At 35.7% G+C, this 23532-nt stretch overlaps 1 protein-coding gene and 1 long non-coding RNA gene across 3 annotated transcripts in view; one reads left to right on the top strand and one right to left on the bottom strand.

The window, feature by feature from the left end:
• The window catches only part of ARHGAP10 (Rho GTPase activating protein 10), a 355007-nt gene that overhangs the window by 154798 nt on the left and 176677 nt on the right, over window positions 1-23532 (top strand). For both annotated transcript variants that reach the window (XM_074229165.1, XM_074229164.1), the window contains exons 6-10: window positions 6472-6582; window positions 9205-9309; window positions 15697-15826; window positions 18377-18483; window positions 19935-20029. In XM_074229165.1, coding sequence (XP_074085266.1) covers window positions 6472-6582; window positions 9205-9309; window positions 15697-15826; window positions 18377-18483; window positions 19935-20029 — 548 coding nt within the window. The remainder of the gene's footprint in view (window positions 1-6471; window positions 6583-9204; window positions 9310-15696; window positions 15827-18376; window positions 18484-19934; window positions 20030-23532) is intronic.
• The window catches only part of LOC141517803 (uncharacterized), an 84437-nt gene that overhangs the window by 45785 nt on the left and 15120 nt on the right, over window positions 1-23532 (bottom strand). The gene's annotated exons all lie outside the window — the stretch shown is intronic.

The raw sequence follows: 23532 nt of genomic DNA, 5'->3' as shown, positions 1-23532 counted from the left end.
GATGATCATGACAAGCAAGTGAATTGGATTTGAGTGAGGGGGTGCTGTGCTAAGTCATCAGCCTCACTTTCTCCTGAGCCATCTGAGTCCAGTGGCCAGATATGATCAGAACAATTGGAGCTGGCCCTGGATGTGAGGTAATCAGAGTTAAATGACTTGCCCAAGGTCACATAGCTGATAAGTGAAAAATGTCTGATGTCAGATTTGAACTCAGGTCCTCGTGACTCCAGGTCCAATGATCTATTCACTGCATCACCTAACTGCCTCAAGGCCAGCCCTTTAAAATCTATGCCATAACAGTCAAGTTTATTTTTCTCTTTTGGAATTTTCAAAAAAATCTCAAGTTTGAATCTTAGTTTTCTCATTGATTGCCCATGTCACTTAGGACAAGTCATTGTCTTTACATATAAATAAAGGGGTTTGGGGGTTCCTTGTCAAAAATACCTTCCATCTCTCAATCTAGCCTTATTCTTTCACTAGTGTAGGGTCAACTTGAGAAGAGGTTGTATTTGTGTCTGCATAAAGCTCAGTTGTTAACTTGAATTTTAGAAAATCTATTGGGGCAGCTAGGTGGCACAGTAGATAGAGCAATAGCCCTAGAATCAGGAGGACCTGCATTCAAATTTGGTCTCAGACACTTAATAATTGCCTAGCTTTGTGACCTTGGGCAAATCACAACCTCACCTTAAATAATTAAAAAAAAAAAGAAAAAAGAAACTCTTTCAAATGAGAAACTCCAGTAAGCTGTCAGATCTTCAGCTTCTCCATCTGGATTTTTTTTCTAATGAGGCACACAGAGTTCTAGCAAGTGGTTCTCCACAAACTATAAAGAACTTGCTGGTTGTCATCATTCACAGCTTAAATATCAGGTTTTTATGTTTCTTGGTACTTTTTCAAGCCCCTCCTCAGGGGTCCTTTCTAACTTTTGCCAGTTCTTACTTCTGAAAACTCAGTAAATAATGTATGAGGAGATGAGCACTAGATATTTCTTTGACTTATTGTAGACAAAGGTCATAATAAGGACTACAGAAATATTTTCACTTATAGGATGACTCTTCTTAATTTTCTTCCTTTTGATCCATATCATCGTTATATTTAGACTTATACATTCTACCAGTAAAATACCAAGATGATAAAGTGCACTAAGGTGTATGCACAGTGTAATTTCTTAAATGAAGCCGCCCTTTTGTGACCAAGGATTCATTTCTGTGAGATAAATGGCTGCCTCAAAAGTAAGAAGGGCTTCAGAAGATATCTAGCACAATCTGTTTGTTTCACAAAAGTTGAGAAAGGTTTGTTAACTTTCCTTGTCCAATGAGTGGCACTGTTGGAATTCAAACCTAAATCCTTTGACTCAAAGTGTATCAGTCCTATATCTTTGTATTATTGTCAAAATATACTGTATAAACCAAATGTATGAGTCTTCCCTAATCTGGGAAATGCCTATGAGCTTTTATTTAGATGCTCAGATAAGAATTCTGGGAATAAAATATAATAATAAAATAAATAATAAAATATAATATAATAATAAAATATAATAAAATATCATGGGAATAAAAATTCTGTGCCCAAACATTCCTATATTGAGAAATTTTTATGCTTATTCTACAGAAATCTGAAGTTATTTGTAGCCATTGTCTTATTTTGAATCTTCTGGAGTCCCTTGAGTTTCACAACTGCATTTTAATTACTTTCAATGTAATAAAATTTAGTTCTCCTGTCAAAAAAACTCTTACTTTATTATCTCTGAAAAACTTAATTCTTATAAATTGTAATGTGAGAGAACATCTTTATCCATAGTAACAAAAGACATTGTTATTTAAAAATTATAAACCAAATTAGTTAATAAATTTCCTCTCCTTAGTCTCAGCAGCATTTTAATTTTTCCCCATGGTTTCTCAATTATGTAAGTTGAACAAGTTAAAAATGAAAAAAAAACCCCATCACATTATCTTTATTTGTTATTTTTATTAGCCTTTAAAAAGTAGATGCTTATTATTTTATAATTCAGATGTTATTTCCAGTAGTCAAATTTTGCTTTGACATTATGTAAAAAAGTATCATTATTGATTAGTATCTTTTCAGCATCATACAATTTACTATGTGTGAACAGCTAACTAACTAGTCCTTTTTTCTTTTGGCAAGGCAATTTGAATTGAGTGACTTGCTCAGGGTCACACAGTATATTTCAGGTTTCTGAGGCTGGATTTGAATTCAGGTTCTCCTGACTCTAGGACTGAAGCCCTATCCACTGCATCTCTTAGCTGCCCCCAATTTCCTAAATAATTTGTGTTTTAAACATTAATATGTGTCATTTGAGATCTAGTATGCATTTTCTCATAAAAGAAGTGTTCTTGATGGGGTCAACAGCCTCATTGGTTTTAGTAAAGGAAATTTCAGGATGTCTTTCTGCCCTGGCATTAGCTTCTACTTTCCTCTTTCTCTCCCTCCACATCAGATAGTGGCAACAAGAATTTTCTTCTATTTTAAGCCTCTTTTGATGGTTCCTGTGGCAGAGGCAGAGCTGGGTTGAAGTAGTTTCCAGGATGTGATTTATTTCAGAGAGTGAAGAACTGTGCATATGGGCTAGTATGGTTGCTGAAGGATATGGATTTCTCAGTTAGGTGGCTCAGTGTATAGAATTGACCTGGGTTCAAATTCTACCTCACCTATTTGTTAGCTTTTGGACTCTTTTGAGGTCAGTTAGCCTCTCTCTACCTCAGTTTCTTCACTAAAATATGGGATTAAAGCAAGCATCTCCCTCACAGAGTTTGTGGGTGGATGAAATGGGATAATATTTGTAAAGTGTTTTGCAGTTAATGCATACTTGCTAAATGAATGAATGAGTTGAAGAAATGTATATAATTAGGGAAATGAAGAGAACAAGTACTTATTAAACATCTCCCATATACCAGACACTTTACTAATATTATCTCATCTTATGTTCACAATAAACTTGAGAAGTATTGTATTGTTTGCATTTTCAGTTGAAGAAACTGAGGCAGGAATAGAGTAAATGACCTACCCAGAAATCCCAAGGTTACAAATGTCTGAGGTTAGATTTGAATTCAGGTCTTCCTGACTTAGCTTTACTTGATTCAAAAGGATAACAGGATGATGTGATTGTCCAAAAATTTGTTAGGATCTCAAGGTGAACCAAATTGAAGCACAATGGCTAAAACAGAGGCAATTAACATCATGAGGGGCCAGATCAGTCTTCCCCTGAAATTTTTGTTTTGGGTATCACTTTGCATTTCAATTTAGGATCTATTAAGAGTCAACTATGAGCAAGATTCTATACCAATGTTCTCTAGATACAGATGCCAGTCAGGACAACAAGGATCTTTTTAATCTGGTAATATGTAGAGGAAGAAGAGGTATGTACAAATAAACATCTCTTAAAATTAGACTCTGAGGAGGTGCAAAGGACAGGCCAAATGGAATGATGTTTGAGATTCAAAGAGAGAGACATGCCAATGAACTGGAGCAAATGTGATAGCATAGGGATTTCTAACCATGTCATTTAGGAATTGGCTGCAGGAATAGGGATATGTAACTTGTTGAGATTTAGTGGGAACTTGTTTCCAGTCTTCAAATAATTGAAAGATTTTTTATGTGGAATTTGTTTTAAAAAGATTTAGTGCATAATGAATACTGTCTCCATTTGGCTCTGATCATAGAACATTCAACACAAAATATTTATGACTACAATAGACCCTTTTAATTAAAGCCTGTGAAGGAAAAAAATCAGCCATCTAACTAATGTGCCTCTCACGCCTTCACTGAATCATGTTCTTCTCTTTCTTGCCCCCCCCCCCCCCGGATTTTCTTCGTATTCTGAGTCTACATCCATAAATTTAGATTAGGAGATGGAGAAGTGGAGAATCAACACTAGAATATCCACAAAAATATAAGGACGAAAAAGACTGAATAATATGAGCTCTGATGCAGTGCAGTTAAAATGGAAGCACATTGGAATTTGAAAAGCCATTCTATGACTTAACTTTACTGTTTCCTCACCAAGATCCATGAAATAATACTTAATTCTTAGCTTTCAAGATTTTGAGAAGGTGCATGAGCAGGGGTGTGCTGATATCACCATCTGCTGAAAAACTTTTAGTGTGAGCATTTGCACCTCATAAATCAACAAATGCTAGACATTAGGACTTGGTTTTTTGTTGTTTTTGTTGTTGCCCATTTTATTTTGTTGGTTGTCCAGATTTAAGAAAGTGATGGAGAAAATGTTGATAATGAAGATTAAACATAAAAGTGTCTCTTGTGTTTTTTTTTTTTTTTGGTGAGCCAATTGTTAAACATTTGCCAATACATTTCTGCTTATAACCCAGAGTATGATTATCATTGTGATTGTTTTTGGTTTTGCTTTTTGCTAGACAGTGGGGTTAAAAGTGACTTGCTCAAGTGTCTGAGGTCAGATTCAAACTCAGTCCTCCTGACTCTAGGGCCAGTGCTCTATCTACAGCCACCTAGCTACCACCTGTCATTGTGATTGAATAGTTGTTCAGAAATCCCTAGGACAGTTGTATGCTTGCTTTTAACAAAAAACTTCCAGAGAAGAAAACTCCATTCTGAAGTGAGTCATGGGAAAGGAACTAAATTTCTAATGGGGGGAGATAATATGTCAATAATGTGTTCATATAAGATATATGTAGAGTAGTAACCATTAAAGTAATTTGGGAGTAGCTAAATAGTAGAGCGGCGGAGCAACAGAATAAATTTGGTAAATAAAACACAGTCATAAATGACCACAGTGTTTGATAAATGGTAACTTCTGGTACAAAAACTCACTATTTGGCAAAAATTGCTGGGAAAATTAGAAAACTATATGACAGAAATTAGGTATGGATCAGGTTAAAAATGGGTACATGATTTAGACATAGAGGGTATACCATATTCAACTTAGGAGAACAGGGAATAGTTTACCTGTCAGATCTATGGAGATGGAAAGAATTTATGACCAAACGAGGTAGAGAGCATTATGAAATATAATCTGGAAAATTTTGATTATAGCAAATGAAAAAAGTTTTTCACAAACACAACTAATGCAATGAGGGTTGGAAGGAAATTAGAAATCTGGGAAACAATTTTTACAGCAAATGCCTGATAAAGGCTTCATTTCTCAAATATATAAAGAACTGAGTTAAATTATAAGGATACAAGTTATTCCCCAGTTGATAAATAGTCATAGTAATAGTAAAACTGTCTATAGTTATATGAAAAAATGCTCTAAATCACTATTGATTAGAGAAATGCAAATTAAAGATGAGGTACTAGCACACAACTGTCAGATTGACTTCTATGACAGAAAAGGAAAAAAATAAATATTGAAGGGGATGTGGGAAAACTGGAACACTAATACATTATTGGTGGAGTTGTAAACTAATCTAACTATTTTGGAGAACAATTTGGAACTAGGCCTAAAAGCCCCAGCAATACCAGTACTAGGTTTGTATTCAAAAGAGATCATAGAAAAGGGAAAAGGGTCCATGTTTACAAAAATATTTCTAGCAGCTCTTTGTGGTGGCAAAGAATTGGAAATTGAGGGAATGCCTTTGAATTTGAGAACAGCCAAACGTGATAGATATGCAATGGAATATTATCATGCCATAAAAAATAGACAAACATGCAAATTTTGGGAAAAAATATAAAAGATTTACATTAACCGATGCAAAGTGAAATGAGTAGAACCAAAACATTGTCCAAACTGTACAAAATCAACATTAAATGGCTTAGCTATTCCCAACAATACAATGATCTCAAGACAATTCCAAAAGACTCATGAGGAAAATGCTGTCTACTTCCAGAGAATATACTGATGGAATCTGAATGCTAATTGAAGCATATTTCATTGTGTATTTATTTGTTTCTCTTTTAGTCTGTTCTTTCACAACATGATTGCTATGGAAATATATTTTACATGATTATATACAACCTAAATCAAAATGCTTACCATCTTAGGGAGGGGGTGTGGGAAAGGGACAGAGAAAATTTGGAACTCAATATTTTTAAGTGAATATTAAAATTTCTTTTTGCATATAGTTAGAAAAAATACTATAAAAAGGTATGTGCAGAATAATTTCAGAGTATAGCTAGTAGTGGGGAGGGGGACCAAGGTATCGAGGAGTTTACCCTCCCTTTAGTAGTTTGTCCACAAGAGGACTATAACTAGGACAGTATCATCACAGCCACTCCCTGGCATCCCCTAACTCTTCATCACACCTTGGCCAGCTTTGTGAAAAGAAACTTTGTCTTCAGAGTGTTGGCTAATTGAGGTGTGTGATTTCCACGTTTATAGAAGGACTGAGAGTATTATTTGTGAGGTTGTTTCTCTGATGCCAGGAGCCTTCTTGTTTAGTCTTAAAAAAAAAAGCCTGCGTAGTCAGTTCACCTTATCATATGGAGAACATCTTTCCAGCGCCTGTAATTTTACCCATTTGCGTTCTTTGAATACAGGCAGATATCCAAGTGGAACAGAATCGAAAACACTTCTATGAGCTGTCTCTCGAATATGTGTGCAAGCTTCAAGAGATCCAAGAAAGAAAAAAGTTTGAGTTTGTAGAACCAGTAAGTATTTGTGTGTGTGTGTGTGTGTGTGTGTGTGTGTGTGTGTGTGTGAACCAGATCATGTTGGAACAAGTGAAATCACTATCGTTTAGTTGTTACTCTCAGTTGCTTCCCAAACATTGGCTTCAAGCCTTCAGTAGTTCTTGATTGATTTCAAACTGATTTCAAAATCTCTGCCTAACTCTTCTTGCCATGGGTGTACTTTTGGCAGTGTTTCCATTGTCAAGATACATTCCAGTAAGTTTTTTTTTTATAGGCTAGGCACAATACCAAACTCTGGGAAAACTATAATTTATATACATTTTTTTTAGGTTTTTTTTTTTTTGCAAGGCAAATGGGGTTAAGTGGCTTGCCCAAGGCCACACAGGTAGGTAATTATTAAGTGTCTGAGACTGGATTTGAACCCAGGTACTCCTGACTCCAAGGCCTGTGCTTTATCCACTATGCCACCTAGCTACCCCCAAACTATAATTTAATAAAGGGTACTCTCTACCCTCAAAGAGCTTATTATCTAAAAAGGAGAATCAGCATTCAAAAGGAGGCAGGAAGGGGGTGAGAGGAATTCCAAGAAGTACCTTACTGCACGTTAGGTTGTTTTCAGTCCTGTCTGCCTCTTCATGACCCCATTTGGGGTTTTCTTGGCAAAGAGTGGTTTTTGCCAATTATTTCTCCAACTCATTCTACAGATAAGGAAATATAGGCAGATAAGTGACTTTCCCAAGGTCATGTAGGTAGTGTTTGAGATTAAATTTTTAACTCAGATTTTCCTGACTCCCTAGGTCTGGTACACTATCCATTGTGTCACCTAGATGTACTGGTATGTGGGCATCTTATTTTGTGGAACTGATACCAGGAAGAGCAGCAGATACAAAGTGGAGTGGAAGTAGTATTTTCATAGTATCATTGTTCTTACATTTGGAAGGGACTTGCCAAAATTAAGTGACCTGTCTGACAAATATCATAGGAAAGATTTGAATCCAGATCCTCTGACTCTAAGAGAGTTCTTTATACTGTATTTGATTGAAGAGGTGATTTACTGAATTACCTTTGACAGGACAACCATAAATTATGGAATGAGCAGAAAAGCATGTGAGGAGAAAAGCATTACTATTAGTGATTGTACCATTGAACTACTCTGGGAATCAAAAGATGTGATTTTAGTTCTGACTTTGCCACTAACTAGTTTTTGACATTTAAGGGACAGCTAGGTGGTAGAGTATATGGAGAGCCAGACCTGGAGTTTGAAAGATTCATCTTCCTGAGTTCAAATTTGGCCTTTGACACTTGCTAGCTAGGTGATCCTAGGCAAATTAACCCCTTTTGTCTTAGTTTCCTCATTTGTAAAATGAGGAAGAGAAGAAAATGGGGAACCTCTTCACTTTTCTGCCAAAAAAATCCCAAATGGGATCATAAAGAGTCAGATATGACTGAATAAAATTTATGACCCTGAGCAAGTAATTCAACCTCCCTGAAACTCAGTTTCTTTATCTGTGAAATGATGTCTCTGATCTATTCTAGCTGCCTCTTTTATTAATGAAGGCTTTGAAATCTAAGATAAGTAATGGTTTCTTTAAAGTATAGGACTAGATCTCAGATTTTCTCACCTCGTTTGACTTTTTTTCTTTTATCACTGATTAAGCATTCTGAAAGTTCAACAGGTCTAAAAGAAATTAGAAGTATGAATAAAGAGTCTTAAAATAACTTTTCCAGGCAGTTTTCATAGTTATCTCAGTTTTTTTAAGTTAGGGAAATAATTATGTTTAGAGATGGTAAGTGACTTAGAGGTTAACTTCATATGTTGATAAATGTTGGAGGCAGCATTGGATCTAGATATTTCTGACTCTTCCATAACCCTACCTGAGATAATTTTTACTAGTTTACTAATTTGCTAATAATATTATCCAAATTCCTTGGATAATAAGGAGCTTTTCATTCTAGTCCAGTTATTTTGAATGAGAGATAGCTTGGCCCAGTGACTAGTGAACTGATTTCAATGATAGGAGGACCTGGATTCAAATCTCACTTCACACATCAACCTTGAGAGTATCCCTTAAGTTCTTTCCCAGCCCTCTGTGATAGTAAGTTACAGAAAAGGTGCAGACTGTGCTGGTAGATAGTTTCTTTATCAAGGAGATACCTATATTAGTGAAATCCCAGGACTAGTCTCTATTTCTTTTTTTTTATATCGAATATAATGGTTTAATTGGGGATATTAGAAGGAAACAGAAGATTTTGAGAGGAAATTAAGTTCTACTATGCAATTTCATTATTTTATTTCTTGATACTTTAAGAAATATCAGTTATTTTTTGCTATTTCTTTCCCCTCACCCCTTTGAATTTTATCTTGAACTCTAATCAATACAGCTCAACAAATAATCCCATCTGGTACTGTATTTGACTTTGTATAACTGTGTTCCCCCTCTTCTCAGTTGATGTGTTTCATCATCAGATTGATCAATCAAAGTTAACTATGTTTGTTGGCCTGCTAGCATTGTATATTTGTGGGCATATTGTTCTCCTGGTTCCTTCTTTAGTAAAAAAGTCTTATTTTAATGAAATTCCCAGGTTATGCGGCTTTCTTTCTTGTTCTAATGACACCTTTTTTTTGTGTGTGTGCCATAGATGCTGTCATTCTTTCAGGGAATGTTCACCTTCTATCATCAAGGCCATGAACTTGCCAAAGACTTCAACCACTACAAGATGGAGCTACAGATCAACATTCAGAAAGTAAGACAAGGGACTGCCTTATTCATTAAATAGATGCTTGGAATTTTCATGAATACAACATCTGTGGGCTCTCAAATATGTGTCCTTGTATCATTTTATTATATAAATAAAACAATATTAACACACTGGCCTAGACTAGTTGTAAGAAATCCTGTGGAGAGTTTGATGACACAGTGCCATCTTCTGGTTAGTCCTTGGTGTAACAGAAAACTATTTTGTGATTTCTGAGGTTTAAGCAAACTCTGACACCTAGTGGCATCCTGTAATATTTCTAGGAATACTTTAGATTTGGTCGGATTAAAAAATTGCCTGATAGTTGATCCATTCATTTGGAGATGTTTAAAATATATTGAGCTATTTCCTAATCTCTTTAGCCTATCAGTCAATAAGCATCAAGTTCTCCTACTATATCTCAGATGCAATCTTTCAATTCAACTTTCAATTCAATCTTCTGAAGTCATATTCATAAGCTTTTATTTAGCTCCTGCTTTGGTTCATCCACAAATTGCTGAGGATAGAGTATAAAGAATGAAGCAATCCTTATTCACAAGGAAACAACAGTTATAAACATAAGCATATACAGCATAATTGTAAAGAGAGTAAATAGATACAAAGTAGTTAATTTTAAAGTAAAAAAAAGAGGGGAAGAGAGAGAAGGAATGAGAACAAGCATAGTGATAATTGAGGGGATCAGGAAAACATGTCAAAAGGACTGTATCTTAACAAAAGAAAGTTGTTCTATGAGGTGGAGGTAAGGAGAGCAGACTTCTCAGGAATGAAAGACAGTGATTAGAAAGGGAGATGTTATATGGGGGCAGAGAGAAGTTTGGTTTACTTGTCTTGGAGTAATGTCCATCAAGACTGGAATAATGACTTGGACATAGATTTGTCTTTAGTTAATCACAGAGGCAATAGAAAAACATTGAGTTGATTGATTAGGAGAATAACAGGGTCAGATCTGCCCTTAAGAAAAATGACTTTGGCTGTAGTGTGTAGGATGGATACCTGGTAGAGACTTAAGGCAGGGAGACCAGTTAGGAAGCTGTGTTCCTGAATTAAGGTGGTAAATTGATACAAAAAATATTTGGATAACGAGAGGTTTCAAAATGGAAAAAAAGCAAGATTTGACAGCTGATTATATGGGTGGGTGAAGAAAAGGGAGGAAATCCAAGTTGACAATGTCAAGATATCCTGGGAGGATGATTATCATTTGGATAGAAATTGGTAAGTTTTGAAGTTTAAAAGAAGGAGAGGGTTTGGGGAGAAAAATAATGAGTTTAATTTTGAACTTTTGAGTTTGAACTGTCTTTGATATTTCCAGTTTGAATGTCTAGTGGACTGAATATCTAAATTTGAGAATTATTCATTTGGAGATGAAAGTTAAACCCATGGGATCTGATGAGGTAACTTAGTGAGGAAGTTGGATGAATAAGTAGGAATTTAAGCAGGGGAAGGTTGCTTTCTTTTTTAAAGCAAAAAAAAAATAGTTTCATATGAAATATAATAATAAAAGAATGTAACCTTTAAAAAAACAACTGCATTGTAATTCAGATACTTTGGGGGAGTTACGATTTCATTGATGGTGGTTATGTCTTCAGTCATGTACATCTTGACTCATTCATGCCTTTCTGTCTTGTGAAACTCTTATCTGAGTCTCCTAAATCATGCACTGGATGATGGTAGGATTCATCCAATACTACAGTTAATCCAAGGTGTACCATTCTTGTTTGCTTTTAATTAGTCAGGAAGCATTTATTTATCACTTACTGTGTCCTCATCACTACTAGGAGCAGTGGGGTAGTTATAGGTGGGGATGTTAGGAGGAAACAGAAGATATTGAGAGAGGAAATTCAGTTCTGCTATGCAATTTCATTGTTTTATTTCTTGATATTTTAAAAAATATCATAGTTTTTTATATTTTTTTCCATAACCACCTATAAACCAGAATTGAGAATACTTCTAAGATGTGCAGTGATGCATATCAGCTTTGTAGTGAGGAAGATTCAATTTTAAATCCTAATCTTGACCAATTAGCTGTGTATCCATTCACAAATCACTTAACTTCTCTATGCTTCCCCCCAGGCAGATTGTTGTTTGGAGAGTTCAACCAATAGTTTAAAAAAAAAAACCTCACAATGCATATATATTATGAGGTGGCATTATAATTTCTGGAACTTTATAGCTGATAGATTTTTTTTTTTAATTGTTGGAAACTATATGGTATATATTCTAATCAATGGTTGTATACTTCCATAGTGATATGAAACTTCTGAGTTGGTGAGGTGGTAGAGTAGATAGTTTACGTGTCAACACTCAGCCTGGACAACCTCAGTTCAAATCCTTTCTTTAGATTCTAGCTGTGTGACCCTGGGTAGGTTACTTGACCTCTCTCAACCTCAGTTTTTTCTTCTGTCAAATGAGGGGTTTAGACTCAATGGCCTCTTAGGTGTCCTTTCAGCTCCATATCTACAATCCTTTCAACTGTAGGACAATCACTTATTTATGTATAATCTAGCAACTAGACTAAATTACAGGGTGTGGCAAATGCATCCCCCCCCCCCCCCCACTCCTTTATTTTCAAAGCTATTGAAATGAATCACTGAGGAATGACTAACTAGACAATTGCTTATTGGTAGTCAACCTGTAGTATTTTAAGCTTCCATTGCAGTAGTACTTGATGGTGGGCTGCTAATTCTTTAAAGTGAATTAAGGAGAGTTGTGAAATGGAGGAAAAAAGAGGGTAAGAAATTAGAAGGATTTCAAATCTGAAAAATAAAAAAGGGAATGGGTTGAAAAACAGAGAGAGGTCTAAGGGGGGGGAAAGGAAGAAGAAAGGGAGGATGATGGTGAATCCAGACCTTTTTTGTGACCAACAGAACATTATACTTTTTAAAAAATTAGGAACTGAACTAAGTACCCTTTACAAAGATCGTTCATTTGTTTTATAATAGGATTCTGCAAATTAGTTTCTTTTTCAAAATTACTTTAATCAGGTCGATAGAAATGTTCTAGATCACCATTTTTCTCCTGTGATAAGCTTCCAGTGACAATTTTTACTTTAGGAAGAGAAAGGTGAAAATGTGTAATAGTAGTAATTTTTCACATATTAGCAGTTCCCTGAATTAATTAAATTTAACTCAATAAACCTTTATTAAAAGACTTTGTGATGTATTAGGCTTAGAAGTGGGATACAGAGGTTAAAAAAAAACCAGCCAAATTCCTGTCCTTAAAGAACTTATAAAGTATCTAGGAAAACAGTTTGCTCTAGCAAGCATTTATTAAGGGCCTATGATATCTCAGTCACTGGAGATGAAAAGACAAAAAAAGAATGCTTGCTTTTAAGGATCTTAGAGCTATAAATGTAGATCAAGATCCCACAGAGACTTTGAACTTGTAGTGGATTGGTCGTCGGATATTGGAGTATGACCCAACAAGAAAATTTTCTCTCTCTTCATTCATTTTGTTCTAACTCTTAAGTTCCCTTAAATGGGAATATTTAAAATTAGATAAGAACTGTCCCCAAGTTTGAAGCTTCCTCAAATCTAAAGAACAGAGAAAAGTCCTATGTAGGAGTCACTTGAGAGCTTCCAAGGGGCAAAAAGGTAAAGAATGGGGGGTGCTCTAGGCATGGTGGGAGCACTGGTGGGAGGCAGGAGGTGAAATTTAGCATATTGGGAATATCAAGGAAGTCATATTTTTGAAACAAAGAATGTGTGAGGTGTTTGTAAAGTACAGTTAGTTTGGAAAGGTAATTTAAAACCAGATTATGAAGAGCTCTAAATGCCAAGGTGAAGCTTCTATTTGTTACTAGGAGTTAATAGAGATTTGGGAAGGGGTGTGGCTTATACAGATTTATTTTTAAGAATCTTATTTTGACAGCTCTGTGGAATATAGATTGAAGGAAGAGACTGAATGAAGAAAAGTTGAATGCAGATAAAATACAAGGTAGCATGTGATAAGTACAGAGGAGAGATCTTGGCACAGCCTGTCTCACAAGAAATTTGAGGATGGAAGGGAATCACTATCAGTTTTGGAGATTAGGGAAGACTTCAGAGGGAAAGAGTGTGTAGTGTGGTATACACATACACATACACATATATATAATATATACAATATATACATACACAGACTCTTCAGAGAAATCTTGAAGGATGAGAAACATTTCTGAAGGTGATGATGAGGACATAGCCACATGGGGTTAATAATCTAGGATACTTCAGGGAGTTCTGGAGTGATAGGAGAAGTACTCAAAATCTATTTTGGTGACCACGTAGAGAATTACTTTGGAGCCACATTGGGAAAAGGGCTTTTAATAAGATTCTTGAAAACTTCTCCCAGGTTTCAAATGTAATATTTTTACCCTATAGGCAATGAAATGCTATTGAAAATCAGGAATGATATGACATGCTCATGTTTAAATAGGACTATTTTTGCATCTGGGAAAAGGATAGATTAGAGAGGAAAGAGACTTCAAGTAGGATAGTCCAGATGGAAAATTATCATAGTGTGTATTTGAGCTAGGAATAATAGCAGTGAATGGGCAAGAGGGCAGAATGTAGGTAAGATATAATCCATGGTCAACTTGACAGTCTATGTGAAAGAGAGGGGAGAGTCAAAAATAATTGTTTGACTTGGGGAAGATAGTGATTTTAGCAGCAATAGGAAAATTTTGTGGAATGGATCCATTTAGAGGATAAGATAATGAGTCCAATTTTGGACATACTGTGTTTGAAGTACTGGAAAAATGTGTAGATGGAGGTATTCAAATATATTACTTGTGCTGAGAAGATAGATTGGGATTGGATATATAGCTTTGGATATTCTTTGCATAAAGGTAAGAAATGTAGCTGTGAACACATGAGCTTGTAAGAAGAGAGTTATAAGAGAAGGGAGGGGATAAAAGCTGAGGATCATACTTCGCAAGAGTAGATGGTGGAGGCAGGTAAAACAGTGGAGAACACAAAAAAGTGGTTAGTAGGAATAGAAGAATGAAGCAGTATAATAGAAACTAATTCATGTTTTCCTTAGATTCTCTGCTTGTTGCTGTTTTGATTTTATTTTTTTTTTCATTTAATTTGTGTCTTGATCTTCCCTGTCATCATGGCAGCTTTTTATGGTCAGGTTCTATTATTGTTGTTGATTGCTCATTTTCCTTCCTTGTTTCTTGGAATTTTGGAACTTTTTTTTTTGGAAAATTCTTTGGAATTTTATGTTAATGTTAAATTTTTGTTTCAACATGGGTGGCAGAGGGAAGAGGCTTTATCTCAAGCTTCATCCTTTTTTCCATTGCTCTTTTCAAAGTTAGTTCTGGAAGTCTGGAAGTTTTTGGTGCTTCTAAGGTGGTTTGATCTGAGTAGAATTGTGGTCATTGCTCTCTGCATCTGAAATATGATCCTTATCCAGGAAGTGTCCCTAATTTTTTGGAATTGCATCAATCCTTCTCCTTGAGCCTTTCTTCCCTTTAAATCAGAAATGATACTGTCCCTCAGGGCTTCTTTTCCCTTGTGAATGGAAGGGCTTCCTTCTGCCCTTGAATTATGACCCAGAAGTAGATTTGTAAAATAGCCTTTGGTCCTATGGCCACTCTTAGAACAGAGATCCCCTGTAATCTCTTTCTGAATAGCTGCTAGGTCCCTTTAACTTCTCTGACTTGAGTGTTTCCCAAACTGCTGATATTTCTGGTCATCACCACCACCCAGTCCTACCACTGATGTTTCTTTCATGTGGGTTCTAGGTCAACATCCCCCATGTCATGGATCTCTTTTTCTAATCTAATTTTCTTAGTCTGAAAGAATGTTTCACTCTGACCTTTTGTTAACTCTGCCACTCCAGAATTCAAATTGAATGTTATTTTAAAGATGTTTGGAAGGGTATGTTGGGAGAATTTAGCTTTCTACTTCATTATCTTGCATTTTTATTTTTCAGGAGTTTGAGTCTCAACTTATTATTTTCATGTTTTCAAATATACCTTTATTCCAGATGCCAAATGAATTAAACAGAATTGACTTTTTTTTTTTTGAGGGAGTGGAAACACTTAGATTTCAACTTGCAGCCTAGCTATTAGTCTAAGACTTGATTGAGTTTTACTGTATCTAGGACCTAATGCTAGTGACTAGTAATATATTTGATAAAGTCATATATATCTTTAAAAATCCTTATCAACATTAGTTTCTAGCTTCCTTTCCTCTACAAACTACTTTTCAGATTTTTTCTCTTTCAACAAGATGTACTATAGAAATAACCTAAAAGGTGGGGAATAGCTGAATAAATGTATAGAGAACCTTATTAAAATCTTTACTTCTCTAGAGGATTAATTCAGTTTTTTTCAATTTTGCCCCAAACATAGCATTTTAAAGTCTTTTAATGTTTGTCTTTCATTTATTTTAGACTAGAAATCGTTTTGAAGGCACAAGATCTGAAGTGGAAGATCTCATGAATAAAATCAGACAGAATCCCAAGGAACACAAGAGAGGAAGCCAGTTTGCTGTGGAAGGCTACCTCTATGTCCAAGAAAAAAGTAAGAGGATTGAAAAGACCAACTTTAATATGATGAGTTCCTGTGGGATTCTTTTTTCCCCTCTATGCCTCCAAACTCCTGGCATACCTTTTCTGAAAAAAATCTCTGACGTAGTCTTATAGGCCTAGGTGATTTCCAAGGTCCCTTGCAACTGTCAGATGGTAGAGTGACTTGTTTTTATAGGTTTTTACTTAGATGTTTTGGGTTTTTTTTCTATCACTTTCTTTTCCTTCGTATTTTTCCTTCCTGGTTCTCCTACTAGCTCATCAAAGCCAGTTGTTTGTTATCTTTCTTCTCCTCTTCTTCCATTCTCCTCTTTTTTATTATTTTTCTTCTCTACATAGCTCAACAGGACAACTCCAAATATCAACTTGGGATGGTTTGGATTGGCCAAAGTGTTGAGAGAAGAGGCCATATGGTTTAGAAGAAAGAATATTGAATTTCAAGTTAAAGTACTTAGGTTTTTATTATCTGCATGATTCTAAGCAAGTAGTTTAACTGCTTTGGGATTTTGTTTGCTCATTTACAAAAGGAAAGTATTGGACTGGATGATCTCCATGGTTCTTTATATACTCTTTTAATAATACGTATATATATATATATATATATATGTATATGTATATATGCATTATATATGTATATAGATATGTAATTGTTTTTTAATTACATACAATAGTAATGTCTACCAATCATTTTTTGTAAGGTTTTGAATTTTACAATTTTCCCCCTCCCTCCCTTTCTCCTCCAAACAGAAGGCAATCTGATAATCTTTACATTGTTTCCATGATATGCATTGATCAAAATTGAATGTGTTGAGAGAAAAAATGTATCCTTAAAGAAGAAATAAAATATTAGAGATAGCAAAATTATGTAGTATGTAAGACAACTTTTTTAAAAATTGAAGATAAAAATCTTTGGTCTTTGTTTAAACTCCACAGATCTTTCTCTGGATACAGATGAAATTCTCTATCACATATACCCTAAAATTTTCCCTGATTATTGCACTGATGGAGTGAGTAAGTCCATTAAGGTTGACCATCACCCCCATGTTTCCCCTCCCTTTTTTAGAAACCATCTTGCCTAGGCTGGAGGTGCTGAGAGTCCTTTTAAGGTTCAATCCCACTCCTGATTATCAAAGGAGCTTTGATCTGCTCTGTTTCTGACCTTGGTCAGTTTGCCTTTCCTTAGACAGACTGATCCCTTCCCTTCTTTGCCTACTCTTATGGGTAGACTATACTGGTGCCAGATTTGGTGAAGACATTTGATTAGCTTAGTCAACATTAACTTAGAACTCCTGAATTCAAGTAACCCTTCAAACCTTAGCCTTCCTGCTAAGAGAGATTCTGAATATGTATTATTATTCATTCAAGGCATTCCTTCTAGTACTGTGTTCTTATTCTATGAGATGGTTAAGAGATGTCCCAAATAACCTCCAACCTTATTTCACACCATATGACAAGACTGCATTCTGCATACCTATGTTTCCATGAATATAGTTAATTTATTTAATTAGAGATTCAGAAATCCTCAGCTCCAATCAGATCTTAATTGTTGGGCATCATTTGACTGCCGAGATCAGAGCCTTCCATCTTCACCTGTGGAAGTGTAGGAGTAGTTCTGATTGCATGGTGGTAGGAGGGGAGGGAAGCATAAGAATGCTCCTTATTTACAGTCTTTCCCTCTCCTCTTGTTGACTGTAATCAGAGCCTCTCACAAACCTTCCTTTCATGTACCATTTATGACTGATTTTCAGCACTTCAGTTTAACTGACCAATTTAAGAGCATGGAAGCCTCTGGAGGCAGTTAAATATCCTGCAGACTTTGGATGAAATATAAAACCAATGTAGGGAAACTATCTCATCAGTTTGCAAGTCTCACTTTTCTTTCATTTGTAGATATTCAGATTTGGATTGAGTTTTGCAGTTAGGTTGGTCGAATTGTGCAGTTTGGGGGGAAAAAAATATCTCCTAGGAATCAATTATGGTATCCTGATGATCTGTCTTGATGAGGTTGTCCTGTCTAGTGAATTTATGTGAAGAATTTGAAAATCGAGGGTGTATAAATCAGAACTTTAAAACTCTTAGAAGTAAGGGACCAGATGATTCAGGGTAAGAGAGATTCCTGTATGTTTCATTCTCATGCCATTTGGCCTTAGAAGACTTGAAAGGAATTGGACTAAAAGGAAGGTTGAAGTGCCTCATTTTTGGACTTCACTGCAATGGTAAGACAACATCATCAGCTCCTAGCTCTTAGCAAATTCATCTACATATGACATCTTTTCTGTTTTGATATTTGTACTTTGTTAAGAGTTTGGAAGTATTGGTTTTAGAAGACTCAGAAAAAGGACTATGAGCTCAACTTGTTCACTTGTATAAGCAATATTGCTGATGTGTTTGAAAATATTGCTTTTGGGGCCTTTTCATCTTCCTTCCATCCCTTCCCTTATCCTGTGAATATACATGAGCAGAGAATACTGCTGATTATACCAAGGAGTGTGAACTTTGTTTTCCTTCATCATTTAAAATGCATAAAATCATTCCTTTGCTTCAGGGCCAGCTCCATTTGGTTCCAGTTGGGTTAAACACTACTGCATGTATAGGAAGGCAGCAAAGAAGTTTACCATGATTCCATTTGAACATCGATCAGGGGGGAAGATTGTAAGTATATTGTTACACGCCACAAAGAAGAGTGGAATGTGTGGAGAGGATGATATAATGCTTTTATAAACCTTTATACTTGGCTTGGTGAGCAAGGCCTGGTACATTTTTATCACCAGAATGCTAGATGGGAAAAATTTTAGAAGGCCTAAGGAGAACAGAACTGACTATATGTTGGGTAATGAACCCTGGGGGAAAAATACTAAAAGAACTATTTTCTGATTCTTAAAAAAAGACTAGGTTGAGAGGAATGGATTTTGGATCACCAGGTATTTAAGCAACTTGTGTGGCAGCAGCTTTGATGGATATATGGATGGATATATATAGGTGAAAAATGGCACCATGCCTTGTCATCAAGGAGCTTGAAGCCTCAAAAAGGGGATATAAAATGTAAACAAATACATATAATTGAAGAGAGAGTGTGATTAAAGTGAAGAAGAGATCTATGTAAAGTGCTTTAAGAAAATTTGAGGTAGAAGAAATATTAGCTTTAGATGGGAAAATCAGGAAAATCAGGAAAATCTCAAAGTAATAAAGTAATAGGGGTATCTAAAGACTGGACTTTGAAGGAAAATGAGGATTTCAAGAGGTGGAGATAAAGACAGAATATTCCAGGCAAAAACAAAGCTTTGCATAAATCCATGAAGTGAGGAGAATATAAGATGGAATTAGGGAAACCCTAGTTGCTCAGTTTTGAGAGAGAGAGAGAGAGAGAGAGAGACAGACAGACAGACAGACAGACAGACAGACACAGAGAGAAATTGAAATAAAATTGGGAAAAATAAGTCAATTTATGCTGAATTGGGGTGGGTCTTAAATGCCAGGCTAAGGAAATGCCTAAGGTTTCTTAGTAGAGGGTGAAATGGTATGTATATTAAGATTAAATTTGGGGATGGCTAGGTGGAACAGTGGATAGAGCACTGGCCCTGGGGTGAGGAGCACCTGAGTTCAAATCTGGCCTCAGACACTTAATAATTACCTAGCTGTGTGGCCTTGGGCAAGCCACTTAACCCCATTGACTTGCAAAAAAATTAAAAAAAAGATTAATTTGGCAACTTTGTGAAGGGATGTTTTGGAGGAAAGATAGCAGCAGAGAGTTCAGTAAAGAGGTAATTGGAATAGTCTAGAGAAAGAGAAGGTAATGATTTTAAGAATAGAGAGAAGAGTTGAAGAAAGAATTTCAGGAATAGAATCTCATAGGAGTTGGCTTCTTTTAAGATGTGAGACAGGTAAGAAAGGGAAGAATCTAAGGTGAGTGGGAAATTGGGTCACTAAGCAAAATAGTCAAATCAGGAGGAAGTAGTTTGGGGGATGGAGAAGAGAAAATGTGTTCAGATAAAATGTGTGGTTTTATTTTTTTATGCTGGTATAGGTTCCTTCTTAGTTTTTAGTTGATCTCTTTTGATATGATGTATCTTGATTCCAAGAATACCTTCTCTCCTAATTAACAGGGTGATGGAGATGTCTTCTCTTTGAAAGAATGTACCAAAAGGCATACTGACTCCATTGACAGACGGTTCTGTTTTGATGTAGAAGCAGTAGACAGGTAAGTTATCTGAATTACTGAACATGTTAAAAAGAGCATTTTGCTTTCTTTGATATGAAGAAAACATACATGATTGCATCATTTTTATTCTTAATAATTATCTATGAGAGATAGCCTGTTGTGGGGGATAGAGAACCTCAGCCAGAATGGGTCTAGGTACTGGGTCGTGGACATTTACTGGTTGTATGACCCTGGACAAATCATGTAGCTTTTCAGAGCTCCAAGCATCATGCTGTAATTGTAGAGTTGATGCCACTCTGTCACCAGGGGGGATTATTTATTGAGAATTCTCTAGACTATCAGTGTCAAATGCATGACCCATGGGCTGCATGTGACCTTCAATAATCTCTACTTCTGCCTGTACCAAATAAAATTATAATTGGGAAATATTTAACAAAATAAATAAAAGTACAATAAAAACATATAATGATACATTCTAAAATTAGTTCAATATATGACCCATACAGATCCTTATGTGTGGATTAGCAGCTCCCATTTCTGTATCTATTTAACATGATTGCTGTAGATTAGTGATTCTTAACCTGGAGTCTATAGTCTATGGATCACTGGGAGGGGATCTGAGAACTTGCTTGAGAAAAAAATACATCTTTGTTTTCACTAATAAATATCTAACTGAAATTTAGCATTTCCTTAGTCCTTTCCTCTGAGAGGGGTCCATATCTTTCTCCACACTTCCAACAGCCCTTGCTCTAGTCCAGTGATCACACATCTGATTCATTATGGTTTCTTTATCTGGTAGTAACTTTCTATGTACCACTGAATGGACTGTGTATTGTCTTGGATGCCTTCCTGGCTGAGTGAAGGGGAGAATCTAATCAACAGTTTTGCCATAGGGTGGCAGATTTTTCAGCGACTCTCAGAGACCATATGATTATATTTTAGAGGACTTGCAGTCTCTATTAATCAAGAAGAGTGCCCACATTGGCTTCATCACTGCCACTTGAAGGATAAAATGTACATTGTAACCCAAGTCACTTTGGCTGTGAAAAATCATTAGGAACCTCCACTTGAGATATATGCATTCATTTTCTAGCATCTCTATATTCATAGTGATTTTGAGTAGCAGGAGATCAATTTAGGCAAAGTTTGAAGCTGTCCCTGTGTGGATTTTAATGAATGTTGGAACCATATAGGAAGCTTTTGATATTGGCAGAATTGTAATTGCTGGTGCATGACTTGTTACTAAAGTGAACTGTACATCGCACTCTACTAATATGGTTTATGCTTTGCTGTGACTTTCACATGGATTACTTAATATAGTTCACTGCTAATTTGTACCCTTAATTTTAGCCCTTTTCTCAATGCATATCAACTATGGGGCAGATCTTCTGGTTTTGAGGTCAATATGTGCTGTGCCATGGCACCCTTTTTTCTGTCACAAAGACCTTCCAAATGCTGAGTGCTTTTATATTGTATATGCTCAGTCATTGGAAGTGAGATCATTCAATTTCTATTTAGCTTTTTAGTGAAAGATTCTCTTGCTTCTCTTTTTGTCCTGCTGCATAATTTTGGATTATTTGATTGCTCACAGAACCTTTTATAGAGAAGGAGAAAGAAAATGAAAACTAAACTATATCTGGCCATTTGGTAATTCATTTCTGGACACTGACAGTCTGATGTCATTAATGATAACAGGGTTATCTTTAGATACAGATGACAGTATACTAGTAGAATTATACAAGCCCTAAGAAACTTTAATGATTGTGTGAGTTCATTTTATTTTGCTTATATTTATGAACTTGATCTTAGTCAACAAAAATCTATTAAACTCATTTATAATTCAGTTAAATTCAAACAGGCATTTATTCCAAATGTATATATATATATATATATATATATATATATATATATATATATATATATATATATATATATATAGCTTAAAAATGAAATTCATTATGTTGTCTACAAAAATTCAGCATTTACTTTTTTGTTCATTGTTCACTCTCTCCTCCTCCATATGTGCACACTTTTCCATTTAAGTTGTTGTAATCAACATGTATGTGCAGCTAGGTAGCACAGTAGATAGATTGCTGGGGATGGAGTCAGGAAGACTCTTTTTCCTGAGTTCAAATATGGCCTCAAACACTTACTAGGTCTGTGACCCTGGGTATGTCTCTTAACTCTATTTGCCTCATTCCTTATCTGTAAAAAAATGCCAGAGAAGGAAATGGCAAACTATTCTTGTATTTCTGCCAAGAAAACCCAAAATGAGATCACAAAGAGTCTGACATGACTGAAAAACAACTGGACAACAACTGCAATAAGAAATCAATATGTATTCAAATCTTTTTCTTTTATATATGCTCTAGGAAGATGAATTGATTTTCCTAAGATCAAATAGCTAGTGAGTGGCCCAGGCTGCACTGGATCTCACACTTTCTCTTTGGTGCTTTTTTAATTTGCTTGAAAGTGTCCCATAATGGGTAAAGAGTTAACATTAGAAGGGGGAAGGCTGAGGTTCATATTCCAGTTTGGATGCATATTAGCTGTCTAACATTGGGCAGGATATTTAATTCCTGTTGACTTCATTTCCTCCTCTATAAAATTAAGATAATAATATTCATAGCAGAAACAGTCTGATATAGAATAGAGAAAGATGACCTTGGACTCAAGATGACTTGAAGTGCAGTCTCACCTTCAAAACACATTTCTCTGCTACCTCAATGTCCCAAGTAGCCATAATAGTGGAATCTAAATTCCAGTCTCCTCTAAAAATATACCTGCAGTGCTTTCTTCTCTGACTTGTTGGCCAATAACAAGTGAGATCATTCAAAATGCTTTAGAAATCTTGAAATGTAATAAAAAAAGTTGGCTATTGTTGTCATCCATATATCTGGTGGTTCTGGGTAACAGAATTGCTGGATGAGAGAGAGTTGGGACTGTTAGCCATGGCTTTCAGGTATCTATGCTGTTCTTATTCCAAGTTACTCAGGGTAATTAGGAATCATAGGATCATAAAACAGACTTGGAAGAGACTTTGGGGACTATCTCAGCTAACATTCCAATTCTGTGAATGACACTGGTGTCATTTATTCAGTTCATTCAGTGACCATTTATCATGTACCTGTTATGTGTTGGGAGGCATTGGAGACAAAGAAAAAAAGAAAACCCCTTTAATCTTGCTATCCAGGTGCTGACATTTTCATGCTTAGTTTACGTGACTAGATGCTTTGCCCATTGTCCCCTTAACTAGTTAGTATTGGCATTGGATTAGAACTCCCTTTCTCTCCTACCTATCCCTCCTCCCCTATACCTTCCATGACCCCTCCCTCACACCACATTGTCCTGTGGTCATTGGACTTTGATTTAGAGCCCCAATTCCTCCCTCCCTTTATAGATGAAAAATTTGAGGACTGAAATGTGACTGCCCAAGGTTACAAAAGTAGGAAATCAAGCTGGAATTTAAACTAGTTCTAAGCTATCATGGATCTTTTTCCTCTTTATCACACATTCTCTCAAAGTTATTGTCTTGTGGTCGT

This window comes from Macrotis lagotis, chromosome 3 (genome assembly GCF_037893015.1).
Source record: "Macrotis lagotis isolate mMagLag1 chromosome 3, bilby.v1.9.chrom.fasta, whole genome shotgun sequence".
NCBI classification, from domain to species: Eukaryota; Metazoa; Chordata; class Mammalia; order Peramelemorphia; family Peramelidae; genus Macrotis; species Macrotis lagotis.
The sequence above is the reverse complement of the archived record's forward strand: the minus strand, read 5'-3'. Positions and strand labels throughout refer to the sequence as shown.